Source organism: Dioscorea cayenensis, chromosome 17 (genome assembly GCF_009730915.1).
Source record: "Dioscorea cayenensis subsp. rotundata cultivar TDr96_F1 chromosome 17, TDr96_F1_v2_PseudoChromosome.rev07_lg8_w22 25.fasta, whole genome shotgun sequence".
NCBI classification, from domain to species: Eukaryota; Viridiplantae; Streptophyta; class Magnoliopsida; order Dioscoreales; family Dioscoreaceae; genus Dioscorea; species Dioscorea cayenensis.
In genome coordinates, this window is record NC_052487.1 from 263,408 (window position 1) to 280,449 (window position 17,042).

The 17,042-nt window shown below is 33.1% G+C and overlaps 5 protein-coding genes across 5 annotated transcripts; 2 read left to right on the forward strand and 3 right to left on the reverse strand.

Moving 5' to 3' along the window:
- The first annotated feature begins 41 nt into the window (after positions 1-41).
- Positions 42-3,218, forward strand: LOC120280995 (ornithine carbamoyltransferase, chloroplastic). The gene is made up of 5 exons (XM_039287953.1): positions 42-270; positions 1,013-1,347; positions 1,994-2,125; positions 2,213-2,488; positions 2,868-3,218. The coding sequence occupies exons 1-5, from the start codon at positions 72-74 to the stop codon at positions 3,048-3,050; spliced, it is 1,125 nt and encodes a 374-aa protein (XP_039143887.1). The 5' UTR covers positions 42-71; the 3' UTR covers positions 3,051-3,218.
- Positions 3,207-5,732, reverse strand: LOC120280996 (soluble inorganic pyrophosphatase-like). The gene is made up of 9 exons (XM_039287954.1): positions 5,605-5,732; positions 4,879-5,022; positions 4,748-4,776; positions 4,443-4,508; positions 3,992-4,099; positions 3,844-3,909; positions 3,649-3,769; positions 3,494-3,575; positions 3,207-3,407 (listed from the first exon to the last, which is right to left on the reverse strand). Exons 2-9 carry the CDS (start codon positions 5,000-5,002, stop codon positions 3,365-3,367), a joined length of 639 nt encoding a protein of 212 aa, XP_039143888.1. The 5' UTR covers positions 5,003-5,022; positions 5,605-5,732; the 3' UTR covers positions 3,207-3,364.
- An 897-nt stretch (positions 5,733-6,629) lies between these two features.
- LOC120280993 lies at positions 6,630-10,392 on the reverse strand. Its single transcript, XM_039287951.1, has 12 exons — positions 10,333-10,392; positions 8,781-9,977; positions 8,582-8,692; positions 8,482-8,514; positions 8,219-8,399; positions 7,939-8,120; positions 7,603-7,739; positions 7,417-7,512; positions 7,269-7,338; positions 7,062-7,136; positions 6,921-6,966; positions 6,630-6,825 (listed from the first exon to the last, which is right to left on the reverse strand). The coding sequence occupies exons 2-12, from the start codon at positions 9,960-9,962 to the stop codon at positions 6,761-6,763; spliced, it is 2,178 nt and encodes a 725-aa protein (XP_039143885.1). The 5' UTR covers positions 9,963-9,977; positions 10,333-10,392; the 3' UTR covers positions 6,630-6,760.
- Positions 10,393-13,265: 2,873 nt separating this feature from the next.
- Positions 13,266-13,996, forward strand: LOC120280070. The gene is made up of 2 exons (XM_039286793.1): positions 13,266-13,608; positions 13,703-13,996. Exons 1-2 carry the CDS (start codon positions 13,389-13,391, stop codon positions 13,858-13,860), a joined length of 378 nt encoding a protein of 125 aa, XP_039142727.1. The 5' UTR covers positions 13,266-13,388; the 3' UTR covers positions 13,861-13,996.
- A 119-nt stretch (positions 13,997-14,115) lies between these two features.
- Positions 14,116-16,373, reverse strand: LOC120280069 (probable pinoresinol-lariciresinol reductase 3). The gene is made up of 5 exons (XM_039286792.1): positions 16,140-16,373; positions 15,817-15,951; positions 14,786-15,023; positions 14,486-14,689; positions 14,116-14,400 (listed from the first exon to the last, which is right to left on the reverse strand). Exons 1-5 carry the CDS (start codon positions 16,323-16,325, stop codon positions 14,225-14,227), a joined length of 939 nt encoding a protein of 312 aa, XP_039142726.1. The 5' UTR covers positions 16,326-16,373; the 3' UTR covers positions 14,116-14,224.
- Positions 16,374-17,042: the final 669 nt, after the last annotated feature.

Below are 17,042 nucleotides of genomic sequence, written 5' to 3' on the forward strand. Positions count from 1 at the left end.
CAAAGCAAAAAAAGGCTATGAAAAAACCCCAACTATGCCTCCACTGAGCTGGCACTCCATTCTCGTGAGCAATGGCGGCGATGATCTCCACCGGCTGCTCTCTCCGCGGTGACGCCGGCGCTGGCGTCGCCGTGCAATCCTCTTTATCCTCTTCAGCTTCTTCCTTTTCCGGTTGTCTCATCCGGCTACCTTCCTCTCCGGCTCGTCTTGCTCCCTCTCCCTTCCGGGTCTCATGCGTGATGGCTTCTCCATCCGCCATCGGGGATCAAGGTGGGTTTTTTCCTCTTTATTTTGATTTTTGAATTTGATTCTTTGATTTCGGAACGTATGATTGCTAGTCTTCCGTACCTCAAAAGGAGAATTGGTTAGCAAGAGTGTTGAGAATTCAATCTGATGCTTTTTGGCGAGAACTGTATGCCTGATTTGTCCAGTGAGTTTGAAGTCTCATTTTATCATCAACACAAACAATTTGGGAAGAAGGGTTTCTTGCATAGTAGAAAAAAATTGTCTTTTTTTTCCCCTACAATTGGGATGATAAAATTGCATTAGTTTCTTGTTGAGAAATGCACTATAGAATTGGCTAAAGTGTATCTTTAGATATTATGCGAATTATTGGTATCAATAAATTGATTTATGTGTTTTTTTTTCTTCTGCCAGTTTTTTTTTCCTTTATTCATGCTTTTTCACTCTGTTTTTCTCTCTGATATTGATCTTGGAGAGTGATATTTAAGTTTAACATTGTTTTGATTTTCTTAACTGAAAGCATTTCAGAAGAAGGTTTGCTTGCATAGTAGAAAAAAAATCCTCTTAATACTATTGAATCAGTTTCTTGTTGAGAGACTCACTATATAAGTAGCTGAAGTGCATCCTGATGTATCATGGGAAAGTATATGTATTTATTGTTTCTTCTTTGCATTTCTTTTTCTTCATTTACAAGTGAAAGGTTTGTTTTTTTCCCTCTCTTTGTTATTGATCTCAGAAAGTGATAGTTTAGTTTGACATTGTTATTCAGCAAAAACAGGGCTCAAGGATTTTCTCCATATTAGTGATTTTGACAAGCCAACAATTATGGGCATCCTAGGTCGTGCTTTGGAGGTGAAGGCATTGTTGAAATCAGGAAATAGGGATTTCCAACCATTCAAAGGTAAGTCGATGGCAATGATTTTTGCTAAGCCATCTATGAGAACTCGGGTCTCATTTGAGACTGGGTTTTTCTTGCTTGGTGGTCATGCCATATACTTGGGACCTGATGATATCCAAATGGGCAAGAGGGAGGAAACCCGTGATGTTGCTCGAGTTCTTTCTGGTTATAATGACATTATTATGGCCCGTGTGTTTGCCCATCAGGTATGATGGTGAGTCAAATTATGGTTTTCATCTTATCACAGTATTAGATGCCTGAATGTCTTTAGATTTTAGTGCATATTGGATGGCATCAGGGTATATGACACTCAGTTTTTCGAGATTTAATATTGTTGCAATTTGTTTGTATGCATGTTTTTTTATTCGGCTTCTTGGAAGGAGTTTATTAGTATAAATCCAAGCAGCATTTTTCCATAGGCTGATGTTCACATTGATCAACATTAGTCAGAGTTTTAACTATAATTTTGCACTTTTGATGGTGTATGCATAGAGATAATAGTTTTTTTCATTTCGGTTGTCTCTTTTTTAGAATACGCTTATGTTGTCAGTTTCCTGTGGTTTGATCATAGCAGAGACATTGAGGAGATTAACACCATGGTTTGTCTGATGTTGCAAGTGCATACTTTAGGCGATCATTTGAAGATTCCCTTTACTAGTTAATGTGCCTTTGGGGCTTTATGTTTCATGTAATCATATGAATACAATAGTAAGGTTTTGATGCCAGAATATCTCAAAAATAATAAGTGGCTCATGTTGAATATTTGAATATTATATACTTGCATGGATATGTGGATATAAATTGCGAAACTTCCTAAGGACGGCACGACTACATTTTATTTTCCTATTGCAGGACATTCTTGATTTAGCAAGACATGCTTCAGTGCCTGTGGTCAATGGCCTGACTGACTATAACCACCCATGCCAAATAATGGCTGATGCACTTACAATCATTGAACATATTGGCCAATTGGAGGGGGCCAAGGTCAGGCCCTTTTAAGCGTTCAAATTTTTGCCATACTGTCATTAGGTTTTCATAAGGTATTTGAATCCTGATGTCATGAAAATTCAGGTTGTTTATGTTGGAGATGGAAACAATATTGTGCACTCATGGCTTCTGCTTGCCGCTGTGGTTCCTCTTCATTTTGTTTGTGCATGTCCAAAAGGCTTTGAGCCTGATAAGAAGACTGTCGAGCAGGCAAGAAGGGCAGGCATAAGCAAGATAGAAATAACCAATGATCCTAGGGAAGCCGTAAGGGGAGCTAATGTGGTGTATTCAGATGTATGGGCTAGCATGGGCCAAAAGGAGGAGGCTGCTTATAGAAAGCAGAAGTTCCAAGGGTTTCAGGTATTCTCCTATCAAGCTGTTTATATTTTCCTTTATGATTCTTGTCATGAGTGGAACTTTGATTGATTCCGCTGCTATGAAAACCGAATTCAACATGGTTAACCTTGTCATCATGCCATTTACAATTTCACAATTAATAGACTGATTCCGTTCATTCTCTCTTCTAAGGGATTTCCAAATATTACAAGTCTTTTGAAGCCATTGCCCAAAGAATTGATTATAAGGCTAAAAATGTGATTAACCATTTGGACAAGCATGAATTGGTATTTGGGATAATTAATGGCTGATTATCAACTAAAACTCTGAAACATTAGCTCACTTATGCATCATAGTTCGCATTTTTCTTAGTAATCACATAAACATATATAATTTTATGCAGATTGATGAAGCCCTGATGGAACTAGCTGGACCAAAATCATACTTCATGCATTGTTTACCTGCAGAAAGAGGAATAGAAGTCACCGATGGGGTCATCGAGGCGCCTAATTCAATCGTCTTTCCTCAAGCTGAAAACCGCATGCATGCTCAAAATGCCATTATGCTGCACTTGTTTGGCCTGTGAACATCTCACACAAAAAGAAAACCATATCCTGAATTTAGACAGGCTTTGTCATCCTCCTGTAATTTTCTTAGTTTCTTATTTTGACATGTAATCCTGATTGAGATATCCAATTATTCTCGAGTTTGTTTAAAATAAATTGCTATGCCAATGCAGATCTCCGTTCAGATATGATTAGAAATGTATGTAGTAACTGATATGTTCGATCTTCAGTACATAGATGGATAGAAAATAGCAGGTGATAACCCATTTGAGGGCATGTTTTTCATAGAGGGCTAAATGCAAGTACTAGCAAGCAATATTTTGATGAGGCTGAATTACTGCCTCAAGCCCTCGACAATGTAGGCGGCGTAAAGATCCCTGCACGGAAGATCGAAGTAGTTTGTCAGTGTTCAGACTTTTGTTGAATGAAGAAAATTATATGCTGTGATTGAGAATGTGCTCACATCGAATATTTGATTGCTTTGACGGCATCCTCAGCTGGAAGGAAGTCATTGACTGCAACTTCTTTGTTTTCGTTCTTCTTATCTGATCAATCATGTGGTTAAAGAAGTAAATTTGTACAAATTTGAGATGAATCAAATACAATGTCAAAGGATACAATCTTCAAAGAAGCGACGGATTTCTGCAAGGCGATGCGGTGCAAGGTCTTTGATGTCCTTGTAATGGCGGAACTCTGGGTCATCAGCACAGACGGCTATAATTTTGTCGTCTTTCTCGCCCTGGTATATGATATGCAGTTAGAAACACGAGAAATTGGGCGAAGTATTTTAATATGAAAACAAATATGAATCACCTGATCGATCATCGGCATTAATCCGATAGCTCGAGCACGAAGAAAACAACCAGGCAGCACAGGCTCCTGCATGAGTAGATGATGTTGTCTAAGTTGCTTGGAAAAATAACCTTTGACTAATTACATAGAATCAATACAGGGATGATACCTGCATCAATACAAGCACATCCATGGGATCACCATCTTCACATATGGTCCGAGGGATGAAGCCGTAGTTATGCGGGTACACGACCGAAGAGTAAAGAACACGATCGATCTGATATTTTGTTCATCAATACCGTTCGAAACTTCATTATAATCAACATTTCAACTTATAGTACTAAATCAATTTACAAACCTCCTAAAATGTTCAGACTGCTTAGAAGTTTAGCTACAAGGTTTCTCAATGTAAAGATTCTATACCTTTCTTTTATTCTATGCCCATCATACACTAGTGCACTTGTTAGTAGCCCTTTATTCCTTTACCAATACAATATACCAAAGGAATCGATACCGAACATTAATAATTTGGAAGAAATAAAGGTTAAATTACTTGTGATTAATCACATGTTAATCAGTTTTGAAATATGGCTATTATCAAAGAAAGATAAAGTTTTAACCTTGATGAGACCGCTCGCCTTGTCGAGTTCATACTTAACCTTGCTGCCTTTGCTAATTTCGATGACCTGCAGCCGTTAGAACATTAAAATGATTCCATTCATCGAACTGTAATCAAACACCATCAAACCACAAATACAGTGACAGTAAACAAGACGATCAGTGCATTGGTGATCATCAATGAACAAAGTCATCAAATTAGTTCTTGATAATAGTAAACAACAAGACGACACACGGTCTCGTCATCGATGTCTGCTAAATTATCAGCAAACAAAAGAGCTAAAGCTCATTTAAATCAAAGACTTACACAGTTGAAAACAGAAGGAGCACCAGGGCCTGCAACAAAATTGTAAGCAAAGAAGAATAGTTAGTTAGAACACACAGCATAGATTTGAAAGAAAGAACAAAAAAAGAAAAATTAACAATTTAATCGAGTACCGATTTCCAAATCATGCCATGGATGAGCAGCAACAGACTTATGGGTCATGGACGACAGAATGCGCTCGTTAAGGACGGCACTAGGAAAGCTCGAATGGCTGCTGTTCTCGGATGAGCCAGCCATGTCTCAGAGACCTCACAAATCTAAAAACAATCATGCAATATATAATATCATTCACCTTCAAACACACATGTTAAATTCAAGCCAAACATATATTATCTGAACTTGACTACCATGAGAGATCTAGATGTACAATAACACAAAACTTTAGCTATTTTTCATACAAAGGAAAAGAAACAAACAGAGTGTTTGGGTTGAAGAACAACAAGAATCTAAATTCCCTTTTCAGCATTTGCTTATCCATCTTATTTTCACATTAAAAACACTATGACTTTGTTTTTTTGGTTTTTATATTATCATTTGTTTTCCTTCAATTCATACAAACAAATCAGAAGAGACATGAGTTGAGCAAGCTTAAATCAACTTGAGCACTCACTAGAACAAAAATCAAAAGTTTCAAGATAAAAGAAAAAAAAATCTCAATCTATAACAATCAAATAGCAAGAAAGATAACAGTCACATACTTCAACACAAATTTTCATCACCAACTACAAACACAGAAAAATAGAAGCAATCATACAGCAAAAAAAATCAGTATATAAAGGAATCAAAACTCATGTAAAACTTCAAAGCTGATAAAAAAAAAAAAGAGATGATGAGCTTACCCTGAAGAAGAAGAAGAAGAAGAAGAAGAAGAAGAGAATGAAGAGAGCACTAGAGAAAAGAAAGCAAAGTAATTTTGTTTATGAAAGAGATGGTCTGAAAGTAAGAAAGTAAAGCATCTTTGTTGGGCCCCATCAAGAACATTAGCAGCCATTGGATTTTGGTCATAATGGATTAAAAAACCACTTAAAAGCTCACTAAAATGTCTCTAGTTTTTCAACATTTCTTTTGTTTAAATAAAAGAATATTAGTTAATATATATTTGTCTGCCAAGTGGAATACCAATACAAATCGCTTGTTTATTTATAAAAATATATATTTGTAAAAATAACTTCTAAATTTTAAATGAAGGTTTTCTTACACATATTTACCCCTTCTCAAAGCTAAAATTATTCCTCTTTTATACATTTTTTATAAAAATAAATAAATCATAATTTTAATAAAAAAAATTGTTAACACTTTACAAATCAGAAAATAACAGAGAAAAAAAAATATAATAAACTGCATTGCTGATTCAAAAATATGTCATATAATCCACCAATGATGTGAGCAGGTTTTTTATTATAAACGGTAATAAATAGGTAAATAGAGGTTAATTGCTTTGACTAAATCCAAAGTTGAGAGACAGATAAAAAAAAATTAGCAATGAGGGTGAAAAAAATTATAGTTTCTTTTAAATGCAAGAATAGAGTCTTTTTGGTTAATTCTTTCACTTTCACTTACGGGAATAAGCATTTCATTATTTTTTATTAATTAGTTTCACGGAATGTATATATAAAAATTAGTTAAATAAGTATTATTTAAGTCCCAAATATGGACAATAAATAACATAGCACCCCATTTGAATAGTTGGGCCTTAATAACAAGAGCCAACTCCCATTTGACTTTTTTTATGCACTTTAATTTTTCATAAATTCAAACAAATCTGATAAAAGTTTGTATTCATGATAAACAAATAATAACAGAGCAATGAATAAGAACTTCTCAAGTTTATGTTTATCATTATGATTCAATTCATTGCTCCACTTTAAAAATTTGAAATTCATACAGTGATACTCTTAAAGCTCTTTATATTTTTAATGTGGTTAATTATGTACATAATTCATGCAGAAATGAAAACAATAAAAGAAAAAAAAAAGTCTTCAAATGTCAGGGAATTCAATTTGCAGAATTAACCAAAGACATGCTCCTCTTGGAAATACTCAGAAACTTTGCAGTGAATTCTGCAAACCAAATTCAAAACAATTAATTAATTAATTTGAACATATCCAACAAAAATTTGACATAAAGTTTCAGTAATTAATTAGTATTTAATTACCTTCTAATTTAAGCAAAGCATTTGTTCCTCTTGGCAATCTTTTGTCCTGAAAAAGTTAATAAATTCTTTCAGAAAACTGATGCAGTTATGCAGAAATTATTATTTATAAAACAAATGATGTGTTTATTCAATTTAACTCACATAATAAGCATGCCAATAATAAAGTTCTCTTTTGAGACTAGTTTCAATCCCTTTAAGAAATTGCTCCACTAGTTTCTGCATCATTGAAATTTCAGCAAAAATGAGTTCATAAACATCATCAGAAATCTCCCAAAAAAAACTAAATAAATAAATTTTAACCATGTAAATAAATAAGCAAACCATACTATTGGATTGAATCAAAATTACCAATAGGATCAGTCTGGGATGAACAAACTCTCCGAGCAATCTTTGAAACATCGCACGAGCAGTAAATAACCTACAAACAGCATATGAATTCATTATGTATAGATTTAAAATGAATTATTACTGCAGTAAAAAAGTTGTTCATTTTTACTTTTGTGGTGATGGATCATCTAGAATTTCTGCAGCTAATTCAATCAGAGATTCCTCCCAACCAAGTGGAATTGGTTGTTTATCCACAAATGGATAGCTTAAACATAGACATAACAATGAGCAATAAGACAATGTTAAAAAGAATTCAAAATTATCGAATTATCGATGTTATTCTTAACTCTCATACTTGTGTGCTTTGCATGCTTCAAGTGCCATAATAGCATGTCTCAAATTCTTCTTGGATTTCGACACAATTCTCTCTGCAAAACTCGTTGGTAATTCGATCCTCTCCTTATTTGCTACCTGATTAAGAACCTCCACAATCTGCAAAACATCATTAAAGAAGTTTATTATTATTTTTTTTAATAAAGTGGATAAACCACTGATTTATTAAAAAAAAAGAACAGAAACAAGACAACCAAACAAAAGAACTAAAAGAAAAGTACAGACACTGAAACAAATTAGATCGATCTTATATATTTATGTTATATTACACTAGTCTCTATATTAGATCGATCGTTACCGTGTAGTTGTCAGGAGCGGTAACGGTAATGACTTTACAACGTTTCTTGACAGAATCAAGAATGTTCGTATCGTTCTCGCAGCACAATATGATCTTGCATGCATCAGAATAACAATCCATCACCCATTTGATCAGGTGTTGAACACTTTCAGTGACCTTGTCAGCTCCATGAAGAACAAGAACTGGAATAACAAATAACCGGTTGTCACTGGTGAGTACATTAGTCAAAATTTCTTCGGAAAATTAAATGCATGCATATATATATATATATATATATGACCTTTGAATTCAGCCTTGAAACTTGAATCACTAACTTCAGCCAAAAGAGAGCGGTTGGTGACTGTTTCCTTGACAATAGCCATTAGAGCATATCTAATCTTCTCTGATTCAGTCTTCAAATCAAGCTCTAAATGGTGAGGACTTGAAGACACCGGAATAGAGAATTGAATTGGGCTTATGTCCTATCAAATCATTGGCATTATTTTCAGAAATTCAAACAATATGATCATGAATTATCAATGCAGATATAAATGAAATTAATACCTGAACCAGGAAATGCCTTAAATCATGAGACACCTGCACAATTCAACAGGAATAAATCATCTTTTGTATATATTTTTCATATATATATAATATATCTTACTTTATAGGTAGAGTTGCCGAAGATTTCATGCAGAAAAGCCATGGCCAGAGATTTCTTGCCTGAACCTGAAGGTCCTTTGAGCAAAATATTTGGGCAATCTTTAGGCGATATCTGAAGAAACAAAATGATGAAACAAATAAAAGACTCATTCAACTCAATCCATCTTCATAAAAATTTAATGCTGTAGTTTAAACCTCACCAAATTCTTGAGATGTTGTGCCTGATTTCTGTTGCAAATTAATCCATCTAAAGTCCGAGGCCGATATTTGTCAGCCCAGAACTGTCTCACTTCCTCTACAACAAATGCCTTCTCAATAAACAAAGCTTCATCTAATGGCTTCTGTTCCGGTGACTTTGATCTCCTACATGATCCTCCTCTGATGCATGCAATCCATCCATCTGTTTGGTTTTTCTGTCTATTTGCCGTGAAATTCTTAAAACTACTGCCACTGGTACTCCACTTACTACTTTGATTACTAGTTGTATAAACAGAGCTTGTTTTCGAGTTCGAGATAAGGCTAGATGACAAAATTTCATTAACTTTTGGCTTAATCTCTGAAGCCACCTTCAATTTTGGTGCCAAATTGTTTTCAATGTTGTTCTTTTTAACTTGAGGATTTTTCTGCAGAGCTGTTTGAACTTTAGAGAAGAAGATATCACCTGTCAAGACTGATTCAGTGCTTTCCCTAAGCAATTCATCGGAAGGCGGAGCTTCTGATAGCTTCATGTTGGCAATCACTTCATTGATCTCAATCCCAGGTTTCTCTCTACACTCAATATCATCATCATCATCATCTTTGTTCCTAAGGATCATTGAAGTTTTAATCGGCGGCGGTGGTGTTCTACTCCGGCCTTTGCGATGTTCTAACACACCATTTAAATTAAAATGTTGCTCGTTTTGATCTCTTGTTCTCAGCTTTTGAACAGATTTCGATCGATAACGATCATCAACCACATTCTCTGCATAATTGCGTTGCTTCGAAGGTGTTCTTTGGCTCTGCTTGCGTACTAAAACTTTTAAATGTTCATCGTCTTTCTTATTTCTGTAAGGAGAGACATGTCTAGGACTTTTGTAAGGAGAAACATGCCGATTTAAAGTTCGAGGAACCTCCAAAGGACTAATACTTCTTCTCGAATCTCGTTGTGTTTCCGAAGAAACACCAATGACATTGTTATGATCTCTGTTTGGCTTGTAAGGTGACCTTCTATGTCTTCTATTTGCCGGACTAGATCTCGAAACATTAGTCGGAGATTTTTCCTCTTTTATATGAATTCTAGCTCTGTGATCTGAAGTCAATAGACCTGCATGCCATGGACTTTCTTCGGATTCGACATCCGAAGGTTCATAACCACTTCTTTTATGCCTCATTCTATTCTCCATCACCAAACCAATAAACTACAACATATAAATTCATTCATAATCACTATTGATTTGAATACGGTAATCAAATTCATCAAAAGATCAATACGGTTTAAGTTAGAGCAACTAATAGTCTCACATTGGTTAATTTAAAGAAATACAGATTTGAATATATAAGCCTGAGTTTCTCATTCTATCTGCTTAAATATTCCGATTGAATTGAGCTCAAACAATATGTTTGGTTTACTAAAATTTTAGACTTCAAAGACTACAACAAATACTTTACAATAAAAATAAGAAAACAAAAACAATGGAAATCATTAAAACAAGAAATCATTTTAAGTTTAAAGATAACAAAACTATGAATAAAGAAAAGTGTTTGAGATTGCACCTCAAGATTTAATCCAAGACTTCAAGTAAGGATGAATATTTAGATAAGAAAATAAAAATAGATAAGAGAGCTTAAAAGAGCTCAAGAGACAACAATGGAATTGGGAGGGATTTTAAAGGAAAAAAGGAACATAGTGAAGGGACGTAACATTTGAGGAGAAGGATTTTAAACTATTGTTTTTATTGTTTGAGCTCCTGAAATTCCTAAGGCTTTCCAGCATTCCAAACTTAAAACTATCTCTTTGTCTGCTTTCCCGCCATCCAGCGCAACTATTATGTTAATTATTAATTGATAGATTAAAAACAAGAAAATAATAATTATTTTTAAATAAGAGTAATTATAGAAAAATAAGTTAATAATCGTCTGGTTTATTGGCATCTGGTCTTCTATATAAAATATTTTTCTCATCGTTTGTGCATGTTCCTAACACGTGATTTACCCGCATTTATATAATATATATATATATATATTAAAAATAAGGAGTCAGTGTCAATCCACAATAAAAATAGAGAAAAAATTCTTTGAACACATTAAAAAAAAAAAAGTTAGAATTAGAGATCTCCACAATGTTAATTGATGTTTATATTTGACTTTATTAGGACTAATGTTTGTTTTGAGTGAAGAGAACAATTGGTAGAAAATAAAAAATATTAAAATCATTTTTTCATGACTTAATAATAATATGCAAACAAAATTTAGTGATTAAATGTTTTTCTTGGCTTTAACGAACTTTGCACAATGAATGAAGTGTGGGAACTATTTGTTTTTCTTTGACTTGGCATTCTTCTTGGCTGAATTAAAACTATCTTTTCATGTTCTAAGTTTCCTTCTAGCAAGTAGGGTTTTAATTTAATTTAATTTAATTTAATTTAATTTTTTGACAATAGGTTTTAATTTTATCTGTTTAAAAAGTTGATTAAATTCATCATAAACATTCTTATCATGGAATTGGAATACTCATGCACTAACAATAGATTGGAATTTTGGAATTTTTTTTGCTGTTGTTAATTTGAAACATTTATTTTAAATATAATGAAATACGTTTTTTATATAATAAATATTTATTTAGATATTTTAACCAGATTTTAATTAAATTTAACATTATGTAAAATAATTCTGCATTGAATAAAAGAAAAAAAAAAAAAATCATGTGTTTCTATTCATTATTTTGAATCTCTATCTTTTATAAGACAAAATCACAAGGTAACATATAGTATGGACCAAATCACCAAAACAAACAATTTCTAAAATTAGATGGACCGAGTTATTCCGTTATGATATTACACTTATTTATTTATTTTTAAATGAATATAGTTTACCACTTTTAATATAATGTAAAAAAAAAATCATAAAGGATCAAAAGATTGAGAAAAGTTGAATTAATAATAATAGTAATGTGACAATAGCAAAGATGAGGATGAGAAGATCAATCTTGGGAGCCATAAATGAATGGCATAAGAGGTTCATATTATAGCAAAACATGGGACCAACTAAAGTAGATAAATAGTAGTTGACAAGCACCCTAGTAAGCATCTCATCACATGCATCTTCACTCTCTAAAGTCTAAACAATTAGATCAAGTAACCAAATTATATTAAGTAAAGATTAACACCCTGGATTACTCTTTTGATTGGCCCATTCCTCATTACTAAGATTATATTAAATTATTAATCACTTTTAATTATTGCCAATCAACTTTTTAATCAAATGACATTTAATTATTATTTTAAAAAATATTGCTATGATTTTTTTATGCAAATATAAATTAATTCGTTTTAGTGTACAACCTTTTGTTTACTATTATGCCATCTATAATGGATGATTGATTTCCGGTGATTGTTTTTGGATATCATTAATATTCTCTTATTGCCTATTTTTTTTTTTATCTTCTATATAACCTTACTTTCACCATTATTGAATTATACAATCTTATCTCATATTTAGTGTTGTTCTTGTATTATATTTTATTTTGTTTATTTGTGATTGCTTTGTTTTAATTTATAACATTGTGGTTTATCCACTTTAATTAAAAATAATAATTTTACTTCCTGAAATTTAAAAAAAAAATATTTATCTTTTAATATCAACCAAAACTACTCAATTTTTTTAAAGTTTAGTAATCATTCCTATTTAATTGAAAAGAAAAATGAAGATAAAAGTATGATTTGTAGACCAAAAACAAACTTACATTATAGAAAAAAAAACTATTTATTTACATATAATGTAGAATTATTTAGAATGTGGATTTGATAAGATAAGGAATGAAATAATGGTGTGCAAGAAGAAGAGAAAGATGCTTAATTGCTAAAAAGCTAAAACAAAGTGGTTAACATAATAACTAGTTTGCCTGCCCTGACTTTTTCAAGTGTGATTGATACCTCCCACCAAAGCACTTCAATGTCTTCTTCTTCTCTTCCAAGTGTGATGAGCATGAATTTTCTCATTGAGCCAAATGGCCCATCAATCATCTCATCTCATCTCATCTCATCCATTAATTTCCATCATAATTCTTTTCTTATATTCTTCAAATTCATCAAATCATTTCATTAATAAAAAGTGTGACAATTTTTGGTGGCACAACCTCTGCTTTATCTCTATTATAGACCTTTCTTTTCAACTAACAAAAAGGTTCCTTTGAGAAGTTAAGCACTAATAAGTCTTTATGAATCTTTGATCATTGTTAATTTAACTTGTTCTTCTTTCTTTTACATATATGTCCTTATAACAATCTCAAATATAAAATTCATAGTATGAAAACAGGGGTATGAATGTAAAAGATAAGGTTTTTTTTTTAATAAATAAATAAGAAAATGTAAATTAAATGAAGAGTTGTTTGGAAGGTGATGTATAGAAATAGAAGAAGGAATCCTTCTCTATCAATCATAGTCTTTAGGCATGGCAACCTTTCAACCACTTCCAAACCTCTAAAGCTTTTTATATTTTTTAATACTAAAAACCTTTCTGACTTAGCATAATTTTGATACATTTAAAATGGTTGGTATAGTTCTTGTATCACTTTTCTTTTCTTTTTTCTTTTTTTTTTCATTTCATGGTCCATGGTCCATGTTCTTCTCACTGTTTTTCTCTACATTGCCAACCAAGTTTCTTGTAAGTCTTATTCTTCTTCTTCTTCTTCTTCTTCTCTGATCTTTGAAGACATGCCACAAAGAGGCTATGTTTTGGTGTTCTTCTTGTGGGCTTTGATTGCCATTATCACACCAACTTTGGTTTCATTGTCATTAGCATCAAAGAAAACAAACATGGAGGCTTCTCAGGGTGAGGTTATTGTTTTTGTTTATGAGAAGCTTTGTTTATTTTGTTTTTCATTTCAATGGATTTTTAAGAGTTTCATTGGAATAATAATAAATAGGAGGTGCAAGGATTGAGGTTAAAGTAAGGAGAATGATGGTGTTGTTGGAGAAGACCCTTACAAGGAATACATCATCATCATCATCATCATCATTCACAGAAGCACCAACTCCTGCTCCAGCTCCAACAATGGTGGCAGGGAATGGAACACATAGATAAAGTGGAAATTTTCTTTTCTTTTTGTTTCTGTATGATTTGATTTCAAGTGAATTTCAAGCCATTATACAAATTATTATTATTTTTTCTTGGAAAAGCTCATTCTCTGAATTCTCTAATTGATTTTTTCTGCATTGCATTTGCATATTTGAGGAATGAGATTCCCATGCAATTTCTCTTGATCTTTGATTTTCTGAAACTTTCGAAAATGGATGACAGGTCAATCTCTGTTTCTTTCTGATTGCAACCATTGCAAGATTAATACTGAAAATCTGTGTTATTTATTCAAAGATGTGGAGAGTTTTTTCTTATCAGTTTCACCAAAATGTTACAATTGAATGAGAAAAGAGAATACAACCAACATTGCCTAGAATTCACTCAGTCGAGAATCTAGAAACTCGGTAACAGTCGTATATTTCACATCTGGATAAAGCTGGGTTCCTTCCAGACCTGAAGATTCTTCGATGCAAAAGTAAGTATGATCGCCCTTTATAAAGGCAGAATAGATGAAGATCAGTTCCCGTTTGCCGGTAAATGGTGTCTCTGCAATGTAGACAAGCATATTCCCTTTAGATGATGAAATTTCATATATAAATCTAGTGACTTCAGTTTCTAATTATTGGTTTACCTTGAATGAGCTTCAGAAGCTGCTCCTCTTGTATGTAAATCTTCTCGAGCTTCTTCTGTATTTTCGCCTCCCAGATCTCAGCGAGTTCATTAAATGAAACAACATTGCCAGGAGGCCTCAAATACAACACTTTGTTTAATGTCTTCGGGTCGTCAATGGTGTTAATTGTAAAAGTAGCTACATCAAGTTCCTTTACAAAGACAGCTGCAGAAAACCTTCCCACCATTAAAACAAGACATAAACAGCCACCTCGAATTCAAATCACTTCATAAATAAGCAAGAACTCTGTTACAAGCTGACCTTTAACATTTCCATCACCGAAGATTTTCATTGTGTCTCTCGGTGGTTTTATTAGGCCTGGTTGAACCAATGATGGAAGCAAATAGCCCATGAATAGATTGCAACAGATGTAGGTGTGTGGAATGCCTTCTTTCTCTATAAGACGGCGAACTTCAGCTTTCTTCTCATAAAACCCATGGTCCATGCCAAGAATTTGGCTCTTATCAACATCACATCCAAACTCCGATGGAATAAACCTCTGCATTTTACTTGTTCAAGTAAGCAAAACATAACTAAATCAATTTCACTCTGCATCACTCGAGAACGATCATATTATTTACAAGCAAAAATTTAACCATACAATGCCCTTTCAGCATTTCCAGAAGAAAACAATTATGTTTACAGTGTTGATTATCTAGTTGTGATAATCTGTTTCTTTAATCATATACTTATTTACACTTGACTTTGTTGTCAGTTCCGGTGCTCATCAGCCGTTCAAGGGTGAGTTTGCTTGGCTCTATTAGATTATCTGGATTTCCAAATACTAAAAAGCGGGGCATTCCTTTACTTTTATTTCATTGTAGCAAGAAATTTGCAAATGCAAAGACCCTTTCAAATCCTGATTTCAATGTAAACTAATTTTGGGTAAAAGTCGAAATCTTGATTTCATTCACCTGTGACAACTCCATACAGTCACATTCAAACTATTCTCCCTATTTCATTCTCCAAATCCAAATTTTGAAATCCTCCAAATCATATTTTCAAATCCATGTAACACAAAATCCAAAAGATTAAGCGCGAAAAAATCAGCAACAAATTCACTTTATATGAACAATACTAATAATGCATATAGATTCACAAGGAGGCAGTGAAGCAAATATAATGAATGCTGAATAATGCTAAATCCAACAAGTACAATTATAAAAAAAGAAACTTTCCACAATTTTAGGGTTTTTTGAAACCAAATCAATAAGAATCCAATAACATGGGTGGTCACTGGTCAGAATCAATAAATCATAACATAAACAAACAGCAAATCTAGTGTTTGTTACCTTGATGCATCCTGCTTCCTTTATTGCTTGAATTAGAAGTTGCTGATTAAGGCATTGGATTCCAGGAATGGAACAAATCACAACATCAACTAGCTTGATTGCCTCATGAAGACTTTGTAAATCATTCAAAGAACCCTAACAAATGGGGAAATTTGAATTTCAAATCAATACTTTGTTAATCATTCAAGGAACCCTAACAAATGGGGAAATTTGAATTTCAAATCAACATAAACACTAAAAATAGCAAAATTGAAAAAAAAAAAAATCCAGATCAATGGAAAAGATCCAAGCTTTGAAAAAAGAAAAGAAAAAAAAAATGGGACCTTGATGAGGGTCACGCCGGCGTCGGAGAAGGAGCGAAGGAGAAGGGATTTGTCAGGGTCGGAAAAGGCATGCTCACGGACGAGGGCGAAGGTCGGGTGGCCGGCGGCGAGGCTTGCGGTGACGAGGTGCCGGCCGAGCCTTCCGGTGGCGCCGATCACCAAGACTTTGGTCTTCTCCGCTGCCATTGCTGCTGATCAAGCTCTGGATCTCGCGCAGGAGACACGAATCTTAAAGTGCTAATATGAAATTAATACTCAATGATTACTTACTATTTAGATCAAATCTACTTAAAAAAATGTTTAATTAAATTATATTATTATATGTCTTGATGGTTAGAAATCAATTTTAAAAAATTATAAAAAATTAAACAATCATTTTGTCTCTTTCCCCCTCGTGTATCTCGAGGAAATATTATAATAATAATAATTAATATATATTTTAACAAAGTTTTGTAAACTGACTTTTAACTGTAAATAAAAATATTAAGTGCTATATCAACAAATATAGTTTTTATTAAAGGTATATTAACAATCAACCATGCTACAATAGTATACAAGCACCTTCCATAAAAAGATGTTAAGGGATAAGTATATATAAAGATGCACCAATTACATGGTTTAACAACTTTTCAAAAATAAATCTTTTTGTTATGCAATCCTGAAAAATGGCAATACAACTCTCACAGAGAACTCAGTATACATTTGTAAGTTGAGAGGCTTGAATCCGAGACCTCCGCACGTAAGAACCACTGGACTACGCCCAAGATAATTTTCTCTATTTAATATTGGATTATATTCTTTTTATTAAATTGCAGTGAATTTTATGATTTATTTCTATCCAAAAATGGGAAAGAACCATTAGATTCTATCAATAGCATTCGGCACAGTCTGTCATTCTTAGGT